The sequence below is a fragment of the Bos indicus x Bos taurus genome, chromosome 9 (genome assembly GCF_003369695.1).
Source record: "Bos indicus x Bos taurus breed Angus x Brahman F1 hybrid chromosome 9, Bos_hybrid_MaternalHap_v2.0, whole genome shotgun sequence".
Classification (NCBI taxonomy): domain Eukaryota; kingdom Metazoa; phylum Chordata; class Mammalia; order Artiodactyla; family Bovidae; genus Bos; species Bos indicus x Bos taurus.
Window position 1 is genome coordinate 76,621,500 of NC_040084.1, and position 17,530 is coordinate 76,639,029.

The following is a 17,530-nucleotide window of genomic DNA, read 5'->3' on the forward strand; positions in this document are numbered from 1 at the left end:
TCCTGAAGTTTAAAAGGAAAGGCGAAACCTAAACCCAAAGCTTTTTTACCGGATAGAGGTGGGGACAGAGTAAGAGTGTGTGGTAGAAAGTCACTGGCTTACATTAGGCAAAGCCCCTGCACTTGAAGTCCTCACTTCCTGTTTCTCCTTTTGTAATGTTTCACTTCTCTTCACAGCGTGTAGCTCCACCTGCCATTCTTTATACACAGTAGTACTTGCTTGTTTATTTACTGTCTGCCTATTCCATTAGAAGGTAACTCGATGAGTGCAGGGACTTATTCTGGTATCTCTTTCCATCCCTAGTACTTAAAACATCAGGTTCATAGTAGCCACTCAACAAATACTTGTTTGAATGAATGGAAATGTGTTAGACGCTCCTATTACAATGATAATAAAAAGATAATCAGGAAAAAAAAAACTTTCCTTTGGTAATTCTTTAGGAGGAAGGACTTTTTTTCAAGATATTACAAGTTCTAGAATATAGGATATTATTAATACTTTGCTTCATTGAAGACTTTTCATTTTTAATCAATTCAAGACTTCTATAAAGCGATTCCAGAAGGAATTATGCATAGTAATAATACCTAAGGGTATTACATATTGCTGGAGAAGGGTATGGCAACCCACTTCAGTATTCTTGCCTGGAGAATTCCATGGACAGATAAGCCTGGCTGGCTACAGTTCATGGGATCACACAGAGTCAGATATGACTGAGTGACTAACACACATTACATATTGCACACCTCCAGAGGGTGCTGTTTCACTCTGTCATCTGTGTGAATGGCACCTGCTAAACTTGTTTACTGTACAGCTTTCCAAATGTAGCAGCCCTGATAATACTCCAGTCATTTATAAAGTACATGATATTAGCTTCCAGATTTACCAAGTATCATTTACCCCTTGCATAGGAAGAGTCAAATCCACAGATAATTTACTGGAAAATGGAGACAAGGTTTTAGGAGACTATTTTTCTCTATCCTGTATTTAAGAATCTCTTTAAGAAATTTTCAGGAGGGTTGTGGCAGAGTCAGAGTAGAAGTGGGGCTTCCCTGGTGGTTCAGTGGTAAAGAATGCCTGCCAATGCAGGAGACATGGGTTCAATTCCAGGAAGATCCCACATGTGGCAGAACAACTAATCCCATACACCACAACTATTGACCCTGTGCTGTAGAGCGTGGGAGCTGCGACTACTGAGCTCACGTGTGGCAACTTCTAAAGCCCACAAAACACCCTAGAGCGTTTTCTTGCTCCACAGCAAGAGAAGCCACTGAAATGAGAAGCCCAAGCATCGGAACTAGAGTAGGTCCCACTTGCCACAACTAGAGAAAAACCCACACAGCAACAAAGATACAGCACAGCTAAAAATAAATAAATTTTTCTAAAGAGTAGAAGTGGCTGCCTATAAGACTTAAATGGCTAAAAATCTTAGAAGCAGAAGGAGGATGCTCTTATTACATACATAATAAATGTTCAGTGAACACCTGTAATCTTTCTTCCTGCCTTCTCTGTGTCATGATCAGAAGGCTTTCAAGTGCAAATAATAGAAATGGAATTCAAACAAGACAAAGAAGAAAAGGAAATTTAATGACCTAAGATTTGACACAGCCTGTCAAGTTATAGGCTGTGCTAGATCCTGAGATTCAAGCAATGTTACCATGGCTCTTTCTCTCTCTCTTCTCCCAGCTCTGCTTCCCTTGTGTGCTGCATAAAACTATAAAGATAAGCACAAGACCTTTATGAAGGAAATTAGAAATCTGTATTAAAGAACAGTAGGAAAAAATGTGGGAAAATAGATAGATATGCTATATTTAAAGATACCAGTTCTCTCCACATAAATCTTTCAATTCAAGTCAATCCCAGTACAAATCCCCAAAGAGCATTTTCTTATGAACTTTGAGAAACTAATTCTAAAGCTAATCTGGAAAAGAGAATGGACTATTACAGCTATGAAAAATTTAAGGATAAAGAAAAAAATTAGTGAGTTGTACTGCCAGATATTAAAACCGCTTTTATCCATTTACGAAATATCTCCATGTAATAACTCAAGTGTAAAGGGAAAAAGGACTGAGATAAGTGCTCTGAAGGGGAGGAAAAAAATAGGCAGCTATAAAGTTTGGGTAGATAAGGCATTTGGGCAGCTGGATGGAGATCCTTCCTCTTCTTGCATCAATTCCTGTTTAAAGGGCTAGAAACTGTCCATCACACACCCTCCCACCCACACCATTCCCCACTTCCTCTTCATCTTCCTAAAAGCCCTTCCCCCTCCTAGTTATCCTGTGCTTCAGGGGTGGTGGGTCACCCCGACACCCAAAGAGTAAGTCACAGTTGGACAGAATCATGGCCATTCCCTCCTCCTTGAGGTGTCTGGTTTAGGAAAGGGCATGCGGATCTTGGCTCTGCTGAAGGAAACACAAAAGAGTGGCTACTAGAGTTTCTGGGAGAATTTTCTTCACTCTCAAAGGGACCTAAAAAGGAACTTGAGGAAAGGACATGCCTTCATCTGCCCTATAGCCTGTGGTCTCTGTTGTGTGCAAAGCTCTGCTCACAGTAGTCAGTCATTTGGGAACAACTTGAGAACAAGCTTGAGGAACACAGCAAACTACTAAGCAGGCAAAGTGAAAATACAGAAAATCTTGACCCTTGCCTACTTTGAGTTCTTGAATTCACCAACTCTGGAGCTGCCCTGATTTTCCTTCTCTAAGAAAAGAGAAGGGAAGATAAACAGGTTTTAAGGTGGTCCATAACAGTCCATTTATCTGCTTGTCACTGTCTTGTCATATCAACTTTCCAGGATCTAGCAGAGAACCAGATAGATTTGGAAAAACAAAAAGCACCTCGTTGTCAAACTGATGTCCTTTACACAATAGGAGAGAGCCTGTCAGACCTTCCTGTAGAGTTTAAGTATTTAATTCAGGGCTTCAAACAGGATTTTACATTCTTCTAAGTACATCATGCATGTATTCAACACTTTGTACCTGATTGGCATCACCATCAACATCTGCTAGGCTGCCTCTTCTACCAACAGGAAGTCTAGTTCACCAACAATGAGGAGGGTGACCCCATTAGAGTCACTTGGAATTTGTTAAAAATGAACTGTGAGCCTCACCCATAGACATTTTGGCTCAACATACCTGGGGTGGGGCTGGGAAGCTGTTTTTACTAAGTTCCCAAGATGATTTGATTTATAGTCAAGTGTATAACACAAGGCCTGGGATCAAACCAGTCAATCCTAAAGGAAATCAGTCCTGAATATTCATTGGAAGGACTGATGCTGAAGCTGAAGCTCCAATAGTTCAGCCACCTGATGTGAAGAGCCAATTCACTGGAAAAGACCCTGATGCTGGGAAAGATTGATGGAAGGAGGAGAAGTGGACGACAGAATGAGATGGTTGGATGGCATCATTGACTCGATGGACTGAGTTTGAGCAAGCTCCGGGAGGTGGTAGTCGAGAGGGAAGCCTGGCGTGCTGCAGTCCATGAGGTCGCAAAGTGTCAGACACAACTGAGCAACTGAACTGAACTGGGTGACCTGAAGACCCCAAGGCTTCTTCCACCTCTTTATCTATTCCTTCTTGGAGGCAGAGATACAGACCATGAGTGTCCTGTCTTTCCTATTATCAATTAACAAAGCAAAAGTTCAGTTTATGTAGGTTTTTCATCTTTCATATCTGATACTTTTTAGCAGTTTTAGAATAATTCACTGTAAGTAACTTTCAACTTGACACAAATAATAAAAGAAATATTTTACTCTCATGTAATTGGAAAACTCAGACGTAGGTTTGGCTGCAGTTGAAGCTTGATCCAGAGGTTTAGTAATAAAACCAATGATGTGTTTTTTCTGCCCCACTGCTCTACCTTTAATGGTCATGGCTTCAACTGTTATGGTTCCTCAGTTGTGTCCAGAAGAGAAAAATTCTTATTTTGGTTTCACTCTGATTGGATTAGTTTGGGCCCATGCCCATTTCTGCCAGTGGCTGGCTGTGACCTTGGGATTGACCCACATGAATTTAATTAGCCTTGACCATGTAATTTTTGAACTCAGCTTCTGTAGAACTATATGGACCACCAAATAGGAATTGAGGTTATTTTATCGAAAGAAGAGGAAATAAATGATAGATGCCAGAAGCGAAAGTGAAATGAAAGTGTTAGTTGCTCAGCTGTGTCCAACTCTGCAAGCCCATGGACTGTAGCCCCCTAGATTGTTCTGTCCATGGGATTCTCCAGGCAAAGAATACTGGAGTGGGTTGCCATTCCCTTCTCCAGGGGGTCTTCCCAAACCAAGGATTGAACCTGGGTCTACTCACATTGCAGGCAGATTCTTTACCATCCAAGTCAGCAGACAAAGTCTATTCATCAAACATTCAATGAATCTTTACCAAGGGTCTACTGTATAACAAGCATAGTTCTGGGTACATGAGATTCAACACTAAACAGAGTGTAAAAGACTCCTACCCTCTGAAGTGCATATTTTAGTAGACTAAAACTTGTCCTAAAATGGGAAAAGAAGAATGTCCATAAGTCTCACTGGATATTTGATAATACAAAATAGCACCCCTGGAAATATTTGGGAGTATTCTGCATATCTTAGAAGCTGGAGCACTGTGGTAAACTGGATAAATGTCTCAAAATATGTCCAGGCCCTAATCCCTGAAACCTAGAAATGTTATCTTGTATGGAAAAAGGACTTCACAGATGTTATTAAGGATTTATGATGGGGAGATTATCCTGCATTATTGGGGCTCAACATAATCTCAGTGGTCCTTGTAATGGGTTCAAGAGACATCATAATCAGAAGAGAATATGATGTGATGATGGAAGAGATGAAACGATTTGAACATCTCATGCTGCTGGCTTTGAAGGTAGAGAAAGAGAATATGAGTCAAGGAAAACAGGCAGCAACTAGAACCTGAAAAAGACAAGGAAACAAATCTCCCCTTAGAGTTTCCAGAAATAAACCAGTCCTGCCAAAACCTTGTCTGTAGCCCAGTGAACCTGATTTCAGACTTGTGATCTCAGAACTCCGAGAGGATACATGTACTGCTTTAAGCCACCAAGTTAGTGGTAATTTGTTACAATGAAAAGGAAATTAATACAAGCAGTGATTTTTGTCTTCCTTGTTTTTCAACTTTTTTTCTCATCCTTTATTCTAATTTAAACATATTTATTTACCCCCTGCTAAGCTACAAGCACCATTCAGGTGCTGGGGACAGAGCAGCCAACAAGACTGCTGCTATGCCTTTTTAATTTTTTTATGGGGCTTCTAGTCCTGTAGAAGAGAAAGACTTTAAATGGTGAATGAGTCAAAAAAAAGGACTAAAATATTTGAGGGTTAGCTAGAAAAGAAACACAAAAATAGTGCTTAGCTTACACTATAGTGCAATTCAAGTGTAAAGGATACAGGTTTTGGCAAAGAATATGAGATTGAATTAAGTATGAGAGGGAATTAAGTAGGCAGGGCTCAGTGAGCAAACAGTAGCCTCACAAGGGGAAGTGTTTGGGGAACAGAAACGGTCAGCCTATTGGGAAGGTGAGAGGATTCTGTCAGTACCCCAGAAATATCACCCCCCAAACCCACTTTATATGCTCACCTATATGTCACAAAACTAGCTTTTTACAAGCCATGTGACTTTGATCTGCCATTTTGGTTCCAGAGAAAGTTTTGTGCTCCTGCCTCAGAACTTTATTTTGCTTCATTGGTCACAAGTCATATAATAATAAGAATCACACAAGGAAAGTCATCCTGCACTCACATAGTGATATCAAGTCCAAGTACATGCATTATCCTTTATTTTCCATAACTCTCGGCAGGTTTGGTCAACCCAATCAATATCAAGGAAATAGCTACGGTTGTGCTAAGTGACACAGGAAAAGTAACTGGGATCTCACCTAGTACAGGGGCTCAGGGAAGCCTTCCTTGGGGATTTGACACTTCAGCTGGAATCTGAAGGATGTTTAGAGATAGACAAGCCAAGACTTGGAGAATGAGTGTTCCATTTGGAGGGGACCACTTGTGTGAAAGCCATGGGCCTTCTCTCTCTATTCAATAGTTCTATAAAATCAGGCCTTTGTAGATGCATTAGAAACTGTGAATAAGCAAAAAGAGGAAAATACCATAATCACCCATAATTGCACCACTTAAAATGTGACCTTCTACTTTTTATGCTTTTATGTATCCATTTAACTATTTATGAATTTGCATATACAAATTATTTAAAAATCTTTTAAAAATCTTCAGTCAGCCTCCTTATTGCTGTACCCACACCTAGGTTTGCTCTTTTTGCTACTGGAGACCTCAGCACATGGTTCTCCATTTTCTGTCCACCCCAGACCCAGTGGTTATTCTGTGTGACACTCGCCTCCATGTGAAAATCCACCTAGCACAGACCTTACCACCTCATCAAGTGTGTATGAAGCTGCTAGATAAGACATGGAGACGCTACCTAAACCACTAGAAGGCAAGGAGCTCTGCCAAGTCCGCTCAGCCCTCTCCAGACCACCTCTCCAACCTGCTTTCTCAGCTGCTTCATCATGATTGTGGCAGCTTATTTCTACTTCTTATCAGAAATTTTAGAACAAAGAATTAGATTCAAGTTCCATATTACTAAGGCTGGTTATTTTTGCAAAGCACACATTGTGCATTGAACAGCACACTGCGAGGCATTATCATGAATTATTTAAATGAAGCTATCCCTGTCACAGCAAATGAGCAAAGCACATTTTGTTCATTGTCTCCTCACATGTTGTTATTTCTCTTCACGGATTTCTTACTTTGCGACATTAACTAAAATGCAATGAGCCACAGTGTCGTTACTACAAACCACCCTATTTCTCTGCTCCTCATGCACTGATTCTTTTTTTAATGTGACTGAAGCATTTTCTTTCCTTCATGCTTAAGATTCATTATACTTGAATGTTTCCTTTAACAGCGAAGACTAGGAACAAATATAAAACATGTGTAATTAAGGTTTACTTTAAAAAGCAACTCAGACTTGATTCTCCTTTACTTGACTGGGGTAGAACAGTAGTTGCTAACGTGGCTGGGAACAAAGACTCCGAAGATACTGAGACCTGTCTTTGAAAAGGAGGCTGAAAACTCCTGTTTTGCATTTATTTTATTGATCTATTTTAGAATTCCAAATGAGAGCAAATTGTCTCTCAAGGGCCCGTGGAATGATTGTGAAGCCTACCTCAGACAGTGAGGAGTTAAGGTCATGAATCCACTGGGATTAACTGTGCTTGTTGTTGTCACAAGTCTCATTCAGTTTGAATGTTAGTCACTGTCACTACTGAGAAGATCCCTATGAGACACTTCTGTCTGTGGATACTCTGTGCTGCCAGGAGGTACAGAACTCCATCTTTTGCCCTCCTGCTTACCCCCAATCCCCATCCTTTCCAGACTGCAGGTTCATTTTAAACCATTCTGTTCTATCTCCAGTTATGATAAAGCTGCATGGACAAGGATCAAGAAAAAGCAGTGACATAAAGTCAGGGGAGTAGAACACACAAAAATAATAGGCAATCATTAAACCTTGGAACTGAAGCAAATAGTTGCTTCTTAAAAAACAAAAACAAAACAACTTTTTACATAAATTTGACTTACAGAGAAAAGGTGCAAAGCTAATGCAAGTAGTTTCTTTAAACTTTTCACCTGGATTGCTTGTTAACATTTTACCATTTTTTCTTTATTATTCTGATTATTTGAGAGTGAGTTGTAGACGTAATGCCCCACTAACCCTAAGCAGTTCAGTATGTTTCCTAAAAATCAAGTGTACTCTGTTGAAAAATCACAGTACGTCCTCCAATGTCAGGAAATTATCATCAATTCAACACTAGCGTCCAACGCACAGATGCCATTCAGTTCTCCTGATTGGTCCAACAATGTCTTTTACAATCATCCTTTCCTTCTCAGTCCAAAATCCAACCAAGGCCATTGGTTGTATTTAGTTCTCAAGTCTATATATCCACCTTCAATATGGCAAAATTCATGTTTTTCCTTTCTTTTCTTACTTGACACTTGAAGAGCATAGAGCTGCTACTTTGTTGAATGACCTTCAGTTTGTGGTTGACTGATATTTCCTCAAGATTACTTTGAGGTCATACATTCTTGGCAGGAATAACACAGACTTGATGCTGTGTTCTTCTCAGTGGATCATACTGGGGGTATAGTATATCAGGTTATCCCACTGTTAATGATCTTGACTTTACCACTTTGTTAAGATGGTTAATTATAAAGTATTTTGTATTTATTAATAATTTAAAAGTATTTGAGTGATTAGTTTTAAATTAATTAAAAAGTATTTATGCAAGTATTTTTTTCTCATCAAAGTTTTACCCACTAGTCTTCAGCATATGTTGTTGATTCTAATCTGAAGTACTTATTACTGTGATAGCTGATTTTCTCATTTCTTAATTTCTTCTATATGTACGAAATGGTGTTCTATTGCAAGGTAGAACATTTCTTTCTCCCAGGACTTGATAGGGGGCTCCAGTTAAGCCATAAGTTTGTTATTTCATGGTCAAAACTGTCTCTGGGTCTAATGGATATTTAACAATCTGTTGGTGAGGGTAACTAAGGTCTTTTTTTTTGTCCCTCACTGGAGGTGCCATTTTCATTTTGCATTGAAACTTTCTGAGGCTTGGCCCGCTCTATGGACATTTAGGTCAGAGAAGACCCACTGAAGAATGAAATCTGCTCAGAGTCATCACTGTTCTTTCAGTGAGTTAATCTGTGTCCATTAGGACTCAGTAATAGGGCAGCAGCAGCCACTTAGTGAGAAAAAGTCTTGAAGTCCCAGTGGCGTTAGGTAAATGAGTTCTGGTAGGTTCTTATACCAAAGTTTTCAATTAGCTGTAAGATTAGTCACAAAATGTCAGTGATTCTGCAGAGTTTGGAGGAAATCAGGGAGTTTAATTTACTGATAACTGGATTGCTACCTGGAGGCTTGGAACTGTAGCAGATGTTTATTGCTAACATATAAAGAGAACAATCAGGTATTAAGTGTCTTTTTTTGTGTGTGTAATTGTTAGCTGCAGGGCCAGCAGAACATCCTTCATGGACCATGAAATGTTTTTTGGCCTAAGAGGGCCTCTAAGATGATCACTTTAGTAGGGCCTTGGACTTTGTATTCCTTCAAGATCTATCTGTGCTTAGGTGGCATGCATGTAAGAAGTTTTCTTGAAGGGTATTGTATTTTAGAAGTTTTCTTTGTGGATGTCATATTAAGAAGTTATTGTTGAATGTATTAACATATGATATAGTTTATGCTTAACTTTTCTTTTTTAGTGATAAACACTGAAATATTTATGGATGAAATTATATAATGTCTTGGATTTGCTTTAATATAATATGGGGATGATTGAGGAAGATGAATAGGATATGGCAGAAACCAGGTTGGGTACAGGATGAAATTATTTAAATTAATTACTGGAGTCATAATAGTGGTACAAATATTAATGTAAGATAAAGACATTTTCAAATAAAAGGAAACTGACAAAATTTGTTGTCAGAAGACCTTCAATAAAGAAATGCTAAAGGAAGTTCTCAGGCTAAGGAAATTGATACCAGATGGAAACTTGGATTTAAAAGCAGGAATGAAGAGCACAGGAAGTGATAAATGTGGGAGAAAATATAAAATTTTAAAGTTATTTTAAAGATATATGACTAAAGCAAAACAATGTATTGTGGGGTTTATAACATAAATAGATGCAGTAGAGATGACAACAAATGCACAAAGGATAGTGAGAATTGTATCATTGCACTGCTCTTTAATTTTACATAAATATTAGCTCTATGTAGACTATGAAAAGTTAAAGATGCATATCATACTTCCTGGAAACAGCTTTAAAAAGTAGTGCCAAGATACCCTAAAAAACAAATAAAGGAATTAGAATGGAATACAAAAATGTTTATTAATTCAAATCAAGGCAAGAGAAGAGGAATAAAGTTTCATAAAACAGATGGGACAACCAAACAACAAATAACAAAATTGAGATTTGGGTTCAACTATCACCAATCAATCCTAAAGGAAATCATCTCTGAAAATTCATTGGAAGGACTGATGTGCAAGCTGAAGCTCCAATACTTTGGCCACCTGATGTGAAGAGCTGACTCACTGGAAAAGACCCTGATGTTGGGAAAGGTTGAAAGACAAAGGAGAAGGGGGGCGGCAGAGGATAAGATGATTAGATAGCATGACCAACTCAATGGACATGAATTTGAGCAAACTCCGGGAGATAGTGAAGGATAAGGAAGCCTGGTGTGCTGCAGTCCATGGGGTTTCAAAGAGTCAGACATGACTTAGCAACTGAACAACACAGCAACAATAACAATAATTCCCTAGAGAAGGAAATGACAACCCACTATAATATTCTTGCCTGGAAAATCCCATGGACAGAGGAACTTGGTGGGCTACACTCCATGGAGTCACAAAAGAGTTGGACATGACTTAGCAACAGAGCATATAACAATAATTAAATTAAATATAAGCAGACTAAACCATCAAATAAAGACAATGTTTGTCAAGTGAACAAAAAGATAATCTCACTGTATATTGACTACAAGGAACACTTTTAAATATGACCTTTTTTTTTTTTTTTGCCATGTCATGTGGCATGTGGGATCTTAGTTCCCCAACCAGGGATCAAACTCGTACCCCTTGTAGTGGAAGCATGGAGCCCTAACCACTGGACCACCAGAGAATTCCCTACATTTTAAATATAAAGGCACTTATTGGTAAAGTATAAGAATGCTGCTGCTGCTGCTAAGTCACTTCAGTCATGTCCAACTCTGCGTGACCCCATAGACGACAGCCCACCAGGCTTCTCCGTCCCTGGGATTCTCCAGGCAAGAATACTGGAGTGGGTTGCCATTTCCTTCTCCAATGCATGCATGCAAGCTAATCTCTTCAGTCATGTCCGACTTTTTGCGACCCTATAGACAGCAGCCCACCAGGCTCCTCCATCCACAGGATTCTCTAGGCAAGAATACTGGAGTAGGTTGCCATTTCCTTCTCCAAGTATAATAGGAAAATATATATTATGCAAATAGTAAGCATATAAAAGTAGGATGGCAACATTAATATCAGACAAAATGGACTTCAAGACAAGGAATGTTACCAGAGCGATAAAGATGGGCATTTTATAGTGAGAAGAGTAACAATTCATCAAGAAGTCACAACAATTATAAATGTTTATGTACCAAATAACAGAGTTTGAAATTACACAAAACAAAAACTGACAGAATAGAACCAAAGAAAAGGAAATTAGTTTGAATATAGAAGACTTGAGCAATCTTCTCATTCTCCTAGAACTAACATTTATAGAAAACTAGACACAACAATTTCCAAATATATGTTTTTTATGAGCAAAGTAACATTTATCAAGATGCATTATTTCCTAGTCCACAAACTAAGACTCAAACATTTCAAAATTCTTGAAATTTTATTAAGTATATTCTTTAACAACAATGTAATAAATCTGGGGATTGATAAAAATAAGATATCTAGAAAATCCCCAAATATTTAGAGATTAACATCACTTATAAATAACCTATGGTCAAATAAAAATCACAAGAGAAATTAGAAAATATTTCAATGTTGAATGACAATGAAAATACGACATGGCTAAAGTGGACTGCAGTACAGCTTAGAGGGATAATATAATGTAAATATTTTTGTTAAAGAAAAAAACAATTAAAAATTAACAATCTAAATTTCCACCTTAAGAAAAGGGGGGAAAAATATAGCAAACTATACCCAAAGTAAGTAGAAGGAGAGAATTGATGAAGAATGGAAATCAGTATAATAGAGAACAAACAATAGAGAAAAACTATGAAAACAAAAACTGGTTTGTTATAAATAGTAACAAAATTGATGAACTCCTAGGAAGAGTAATCAAGGAAAACAGAGAGGAAATGTAAATTAGTAATATCAGGAATATAAAATTGGATGTTGCTATAGATTCTATAAACATCTAAAAAATATAAAATTATCAATAATTTTTTACTAATAAGTTAATTTAAAGTTTTATAGATTATATATACATGGTACATGAATTGAGACAGTTTACTGCTCTCTTTCCAATACATATACCTTTTATTATTTTCTTCCCTTATTGAACTAGCAAGTATCTCTATCCCATGTTAAAGTAGTGAGTGTAGACAATCTTGCTTTGTCAAGAGGAAGACATTTACTATTTCACAATGAAGTGTGATGGAGCTATAGGTTTTTATTCTAATTGCACTGGGAAATCACTGCAGACTTTTACTTGCATGAGTGATATTATCTAATTTATATATTTAAAAGGAGAAGGCAATGGCACCCCACTCCAGTACTCTTGCCTGGAAAATCCCATGGATGGAGGAGCCTGGTAGGCTGTAGTAACCACTTGGGCTACTGTGTGGAAAATGGGCTCCAGGAAGACTGGATTGGAAGCAGTGAGGTAATCAGGAGGTGGCTGCACTTGCCCAGGAGAGAGGTGGTGGTTCTCTGAACAGAGAAAAGGCAGTGGAGGTTGAGAGAAGTGGTTGTGTTGGGGCATATATTTTGGGGGATGTCTATTTGTAGAGCTGGCAGGACTTGTTGATTTATTGAATTTGGGTAAAGAAAAAACCCAGATTTACATTGTATACAACCATGTTTATTTCAGAATTTTTTTCCCCTGTGAATTTTAGATATTGATTTATATTGATAATATATAATTTTGTATTGATAATTCATTTTCCTCTTTAGAATGGACCATTGAATGTGGATACAGTATTCTTAAAAATCTAGCCATATGTTATTTAGGACTTAATTTTTTTAAAGGTAGAATATTAGAGAAAGAACAGTGACCAATATTTATACAGGATTTTTAATCAATTTAAAATTTTAGTGTTCTGAACTAAATTTCTGTATTTTTCTTTTTAGGGTTATCCAAGACTGGTTTTCAGAAAGGATGCAAGTGGCCAAAGTGGATTTCTCTACAGTGTTACCACGCTTCATTTCTCTATATATCTTTTCCTTTCTGAATCCAAAAGATTTGTGTGCAGCTGCACAAGTCAGCTGGCCCTGGAAATTTTTAACTGAACAGGTTTACCATTTGTCACTTCCTAGTAATAGGACTCAGATATAACTGTCATCTGTAATGAGGCAATGAGGGTAGCTCCTGTCCCTGAAAATAATAATTGAGGGTGTCTGAACCATAATTAATTTATCCTTAAGAGAAAAAATAGGGAATTTTTTTATGGGGAATTATATTTAATGGGGGAATTAAATACAGTAATTTATTTTATAAGTCAGGGGATATACACTATTCTAATAATTCATGTAATTCTGATAATCTTTAAATAGTCAATTTAGTTATTTAGAAAATAATTTATCTTGGTTAAGAAGTTCAATATTTTGTGAAAATTTATTTAAGATTTGGTTTTAAATGATATTGTTTTAGTCATGATAACCCACCTTAAATTTGCTCTACAACCACAACTTTAACTGCTCTTTCTTTGGCTAACCTCTGTTGAAGAATATAAAACTAGATCTTCTACATCTGCTGCCATTAATTCTGCCTCTGGGATGTTTATCTCTTTACTTTTAAAAGACTTAATGGAATGTAATAATCGGCATACTTTAAATACAAATCAATAATTTACTCCTTTAACTTGTACAAATTTTGCAGGACGGACTTACGTTGATATTCTGATCTCACAGAATTCCTGGCTCTCCATGGAGGGGCCACATGAAAAGCCAACTGTGAGCCCTGGATTTATAGCATTTGTGAATCCAGGTTTAGTGTTCCCATGGTATACTGTTTCCTCTTTTTTTGCTTTCAACCTTTCTCTGTCCTTACATTTAAGGAACATTCTTATAAGCAGAATATGGTAGTGGTTTTCTTTTACCACTTGACAATCTTTAACTTTTACCTGGAATCATTTAGTCTGTTCATGTTTATGTAAATACTGATATATTTGGGCTTAAGTCCACCATTTTACTATTTTTATTTACTATTTTATATTTTGTTTTTCTGTCTTCCTTTAGGATTAACTTAAATATTTCTTAGATTTATTGTAAATTCTTTAGCAGTTCTTTCATGGCTACCATAGAGATTACAGCACTTATCCTAGGGTTTTTTACTACCTCTGAGGTAATGCAAGCATAGAACTCTTTAACTCCATTTGCTTCCCTGCTCAGTTTCTATGCTTTTGTTCTCAAACATTTAAGTTTACACATAAACACATATAAAATACACAAATATATATTAAAATATATATTATATGTAAATATATAATAATAAATATAAATATACCTTATAATATCTCTATTGTATATAAAATATATGCATACCTCATGAATATTTATAACTGTTTAATAGTCAATATTTATTTACAAGTAAACTTTTTCTGTTATACTTCATACCTTTCTGCATCTCTGATTTCCCTACAGGGTTCAATTTTTTCTGAATTCTCTTTAATATTTCTTTTAGTACAGCTTTCTACTGATAGATTCTCTTAGTTTTTGTCTGAAAATATCTTTATTTCACCTTCAAATTTGAAGGATATTTTCACTGGGAATTTGAACTCTAGGTTGGTAATTAATTGTTTATTAGAAATTTGAAAATGTTCCATTGTTCTCTGGCTTTCATAATTTTCTTGAAAAGTAGGGGGTTTTATTGCTGGTCCTGAAAGGTAGTTTGTTTTCTCTAGCTTCTTTTAGGATCTTTTTCTCTGTCTTTGGTTTTCTGCAAGTAAGATCCCCTCGGGGAGGAAAGGACAACCCACTCCAGTATTCTTGCCTGGGAAATCCTATGGATAGAGGAGGCTGATGGGCCACAGTCCATGGGGTTGCAAAGAGTCAGACACGACTTAGTGACTAAGCAACATGTACAGAGGGGTGTGTGCATGTGCATGTGTGTGTGTGAATTTATCCTGTTTTGTATTTGGCACTGATTTATAAATTGGGGATTTTATGTCTTTTATCAACTTTGCAAAGCTCTCAGATTCCGTCTGTTCATATATTGCTTTTGCTCCACTTTTTCTTTTTTTCTTCTGGGTTTCAATTTATTACATTGATTCACCATGTCCCATAAGGTTCATATTCTTCTATGTGTCTTTTCCATTGTTCTGGCTTTCAGTGTTTCAGTCTGGATTTTTCTTCTGGCTTAGCTTTCAGTGTACTAATTATCTTTTTCAGTTCAGTTCAGTCACTCAGTCCTGTCTGACTCTTTGCGACCCCATGAACCGCAGCATGCCAGGCCTCCCTGTCCATGGCCAACTCCCGGAACCCATGTCCATCGAGTCAGTGATGCCATCCACCCATCTCATCCTCTGTCCTCCCCTTCTCCTCCTGCCCTCAATCTTTCCCAGCATCAGAGTCTTTTCAAATGAGTCAGTTCTTCGCATCAGGTGGACAAAGTATTGGAGTTTCAGCTTCAACACCAGTCCTTCCAATGAACACCCAGGACTGATCTCCTTTTGGATGGACTGGTTGGATCTCCTTGCAGTCCAAGGGACTCTCAAGAGTCTTCTCCAACACCACAGTTCAAAATTATCTTTTTAGCTGGACTCTAATTTGCTTTTAAACTTGTCCCTTGAGTTCTAAATTTGTTATTATATTTTTAAGTTTTAGAGTGTTGGTCTGATTACTTTGCCAAAATTTTCCTCCCAGCCATTTAATTTCTTAAGTGTATTAACTACAAGTTTTTTTTTTTAAGTTTGTGCCTGATAATTAACAACTTTTGGATCTCCTGAGGGTCTCTATTTACTAAAAAACAAGAAACAAACAATTCTTGTCTTTTTTGTGTGCTTGCTATTTTTGGTTGAGTACCAAATATTTCATATAAAAAACTGATACAATAATTTGAGTATCCAGATGATGTTATCTTCCTTCAGAGAGAACTTGCTTCTAGCATTTGGTTAGGCTAGGAATAGCTTATTTAAATCCAATCAGAGAATGAGATATTTCAAAGCTAGTTTCAACCTATTTCTTTGTCATTCTTACTGAAAAGGATCTCAGCTAAAAGCCAGGTGTCGTTACCAAGGCTATGCCCCTTTGTGAGCTCTGAATGTTTCCTCTCTTCCTTGCAAGAATCCTTACATCTTAAGATGTTAAGAAGTTCTTAACCTCTTCTAAATCTTTCAGTCATAACTTCCTGCTCTGCTTCTCAGCCTTAGTTTTGCTTTGGAACTGTCAAGTGTCTTGAAGTGAAAAGTGAGACCGATCAGGATATTACTTTTCTGGGTTTCCCTCCTCTAAGGTCTTGGTTTTACAAGTCCTTATTGAATTGGTAGCTTAAGTAATTGTTTTATAGTATTTTGTCTATATATTTGATTAGATAAAACCACGTGAAATTTGCTGTTTTCATATCTCAAAACTGGTTGCATATTGGCAGTATTATATGGGTCAATTAAAGTTGTTCCCAGTGCAAAGGTTGGTGTTAAACAAATAACCATACCATCGCTAGAAGCAGAATTCTCAGAATCTGGTGCATATGCTATGGGAGCATTGAATAAGTGTACAAAGATGACTAATACATATATTCATATAAAATATACATGTTCATCAAATAATATTTTTCCTGTGGAGTAAGGTATGCATCTTATTTCTCAGAATCAAGTTTAGATGGCAAGTCAACTGCACTAAAAATCTCAATGTAATAAGAAAAAATTATCTATGTGCCTAAAAAGATTATTACTAGGAAACGGTCCTTGCAACTCATCTTTCTCATTTCTTTTTCTGAAGGATTGCTTATGGATGCCCAAATGCATTAAGTTTGGATGGTTTCTGCCCTATACACCAACAGATAATGAGTACGGTGCTTGGAAACACCATTACATTGCTTGTGTGTCCAACTTAGATTGGCTAACCCCTAGGGAAGCTGCTGCTGTTTATGGGACTCTGAATGAACCCAAAACAGAAGATGAAGAGCTACAGGAGAGGCAAAGAGAAAGGTGCCTAAGGAAAATAATTTGGGAGAAAACTGCACTACATAAGAGTGAGTGGCATTTTACAACTTTATGTCTTAGCCGAGTATTGTAGAAACCAATGGATTTACATACAAATTCCCACAGAAGAGGATAGCACCATCTTTTTGAAATAGCCTATAGGAGGCATTCTTTAAAGTATGTCAGGGAAAGCTCTCTGTTCTTTACTATTAACTAAGAAAGCAAAAAGATTTCCAATGAAATATGTAAAGTTAAATGCCAGTGCCTCCATGAGACTAAAGATAAGGAGAGAGAAGCACAAGCACAGGCAAAAGCAAATAAATACATTCAGGACAATTCAGAAGAATTAGTATTGATGACAACATAGGAAAAATGAAAATGGAAATGGAAGCAAGAAGAATGACCTTTTTTTTTTTTAAGGTGAAAAGGGAGTAGGGATGAGACATGCTCTTAGCTAAGCCCTCTGATCTGCGCAGTATGTAATTAGCAAACCTGATCTGAGTTCTCCCATCTTGCTTTTTCACTGACTCACCCTCTGTGAGACTGTAACAAATGGGAAATTTACTTGAAGCCAAGAAGAAAGGCAAAAATGATGTGAAGCCTACAAATTGATGA

General features: G+C 37.2%; 1 protein-coding gene across 16 annotated transcripts in view; it reads left to right on the forward strand.

The window, feature by feature from the left end:
• The window catches only part of ECT2L (epithelial cell transforming 2 like), a 79,236-nt gene that overhangs the window by 23,142 nt on the left and 38,564 nt on the right, over window positions 1–17,530 (forward strand). For 13 of the 16 annotated variants that reach the window (XR_003512667.1, XM_027551690.1, XM_027551698.1 and 10 more), the window contains 2 exons: window positions 12,906–13,068; window positions 16,713–16,965. Coding sequence is in view for 15 of the 16 variants with exons in the window: in XM_027551690.1 (XP_027407491.1) it covers window positions 12,906–13,068; window positions 16,713–16,965 (416 nt within the window). In the remaining variant the exon portion in view is untranslated. Of the gene's footprint in view, window positions 1–12,905; window positions 13,778–15,453; window positions 16,966–17,530 lie in introns of those variants that run through there. The other 3 variants (XM_027551703.1, XM_027551700.1, XM_027551702.1) reach the window with 3 other exon arrangements.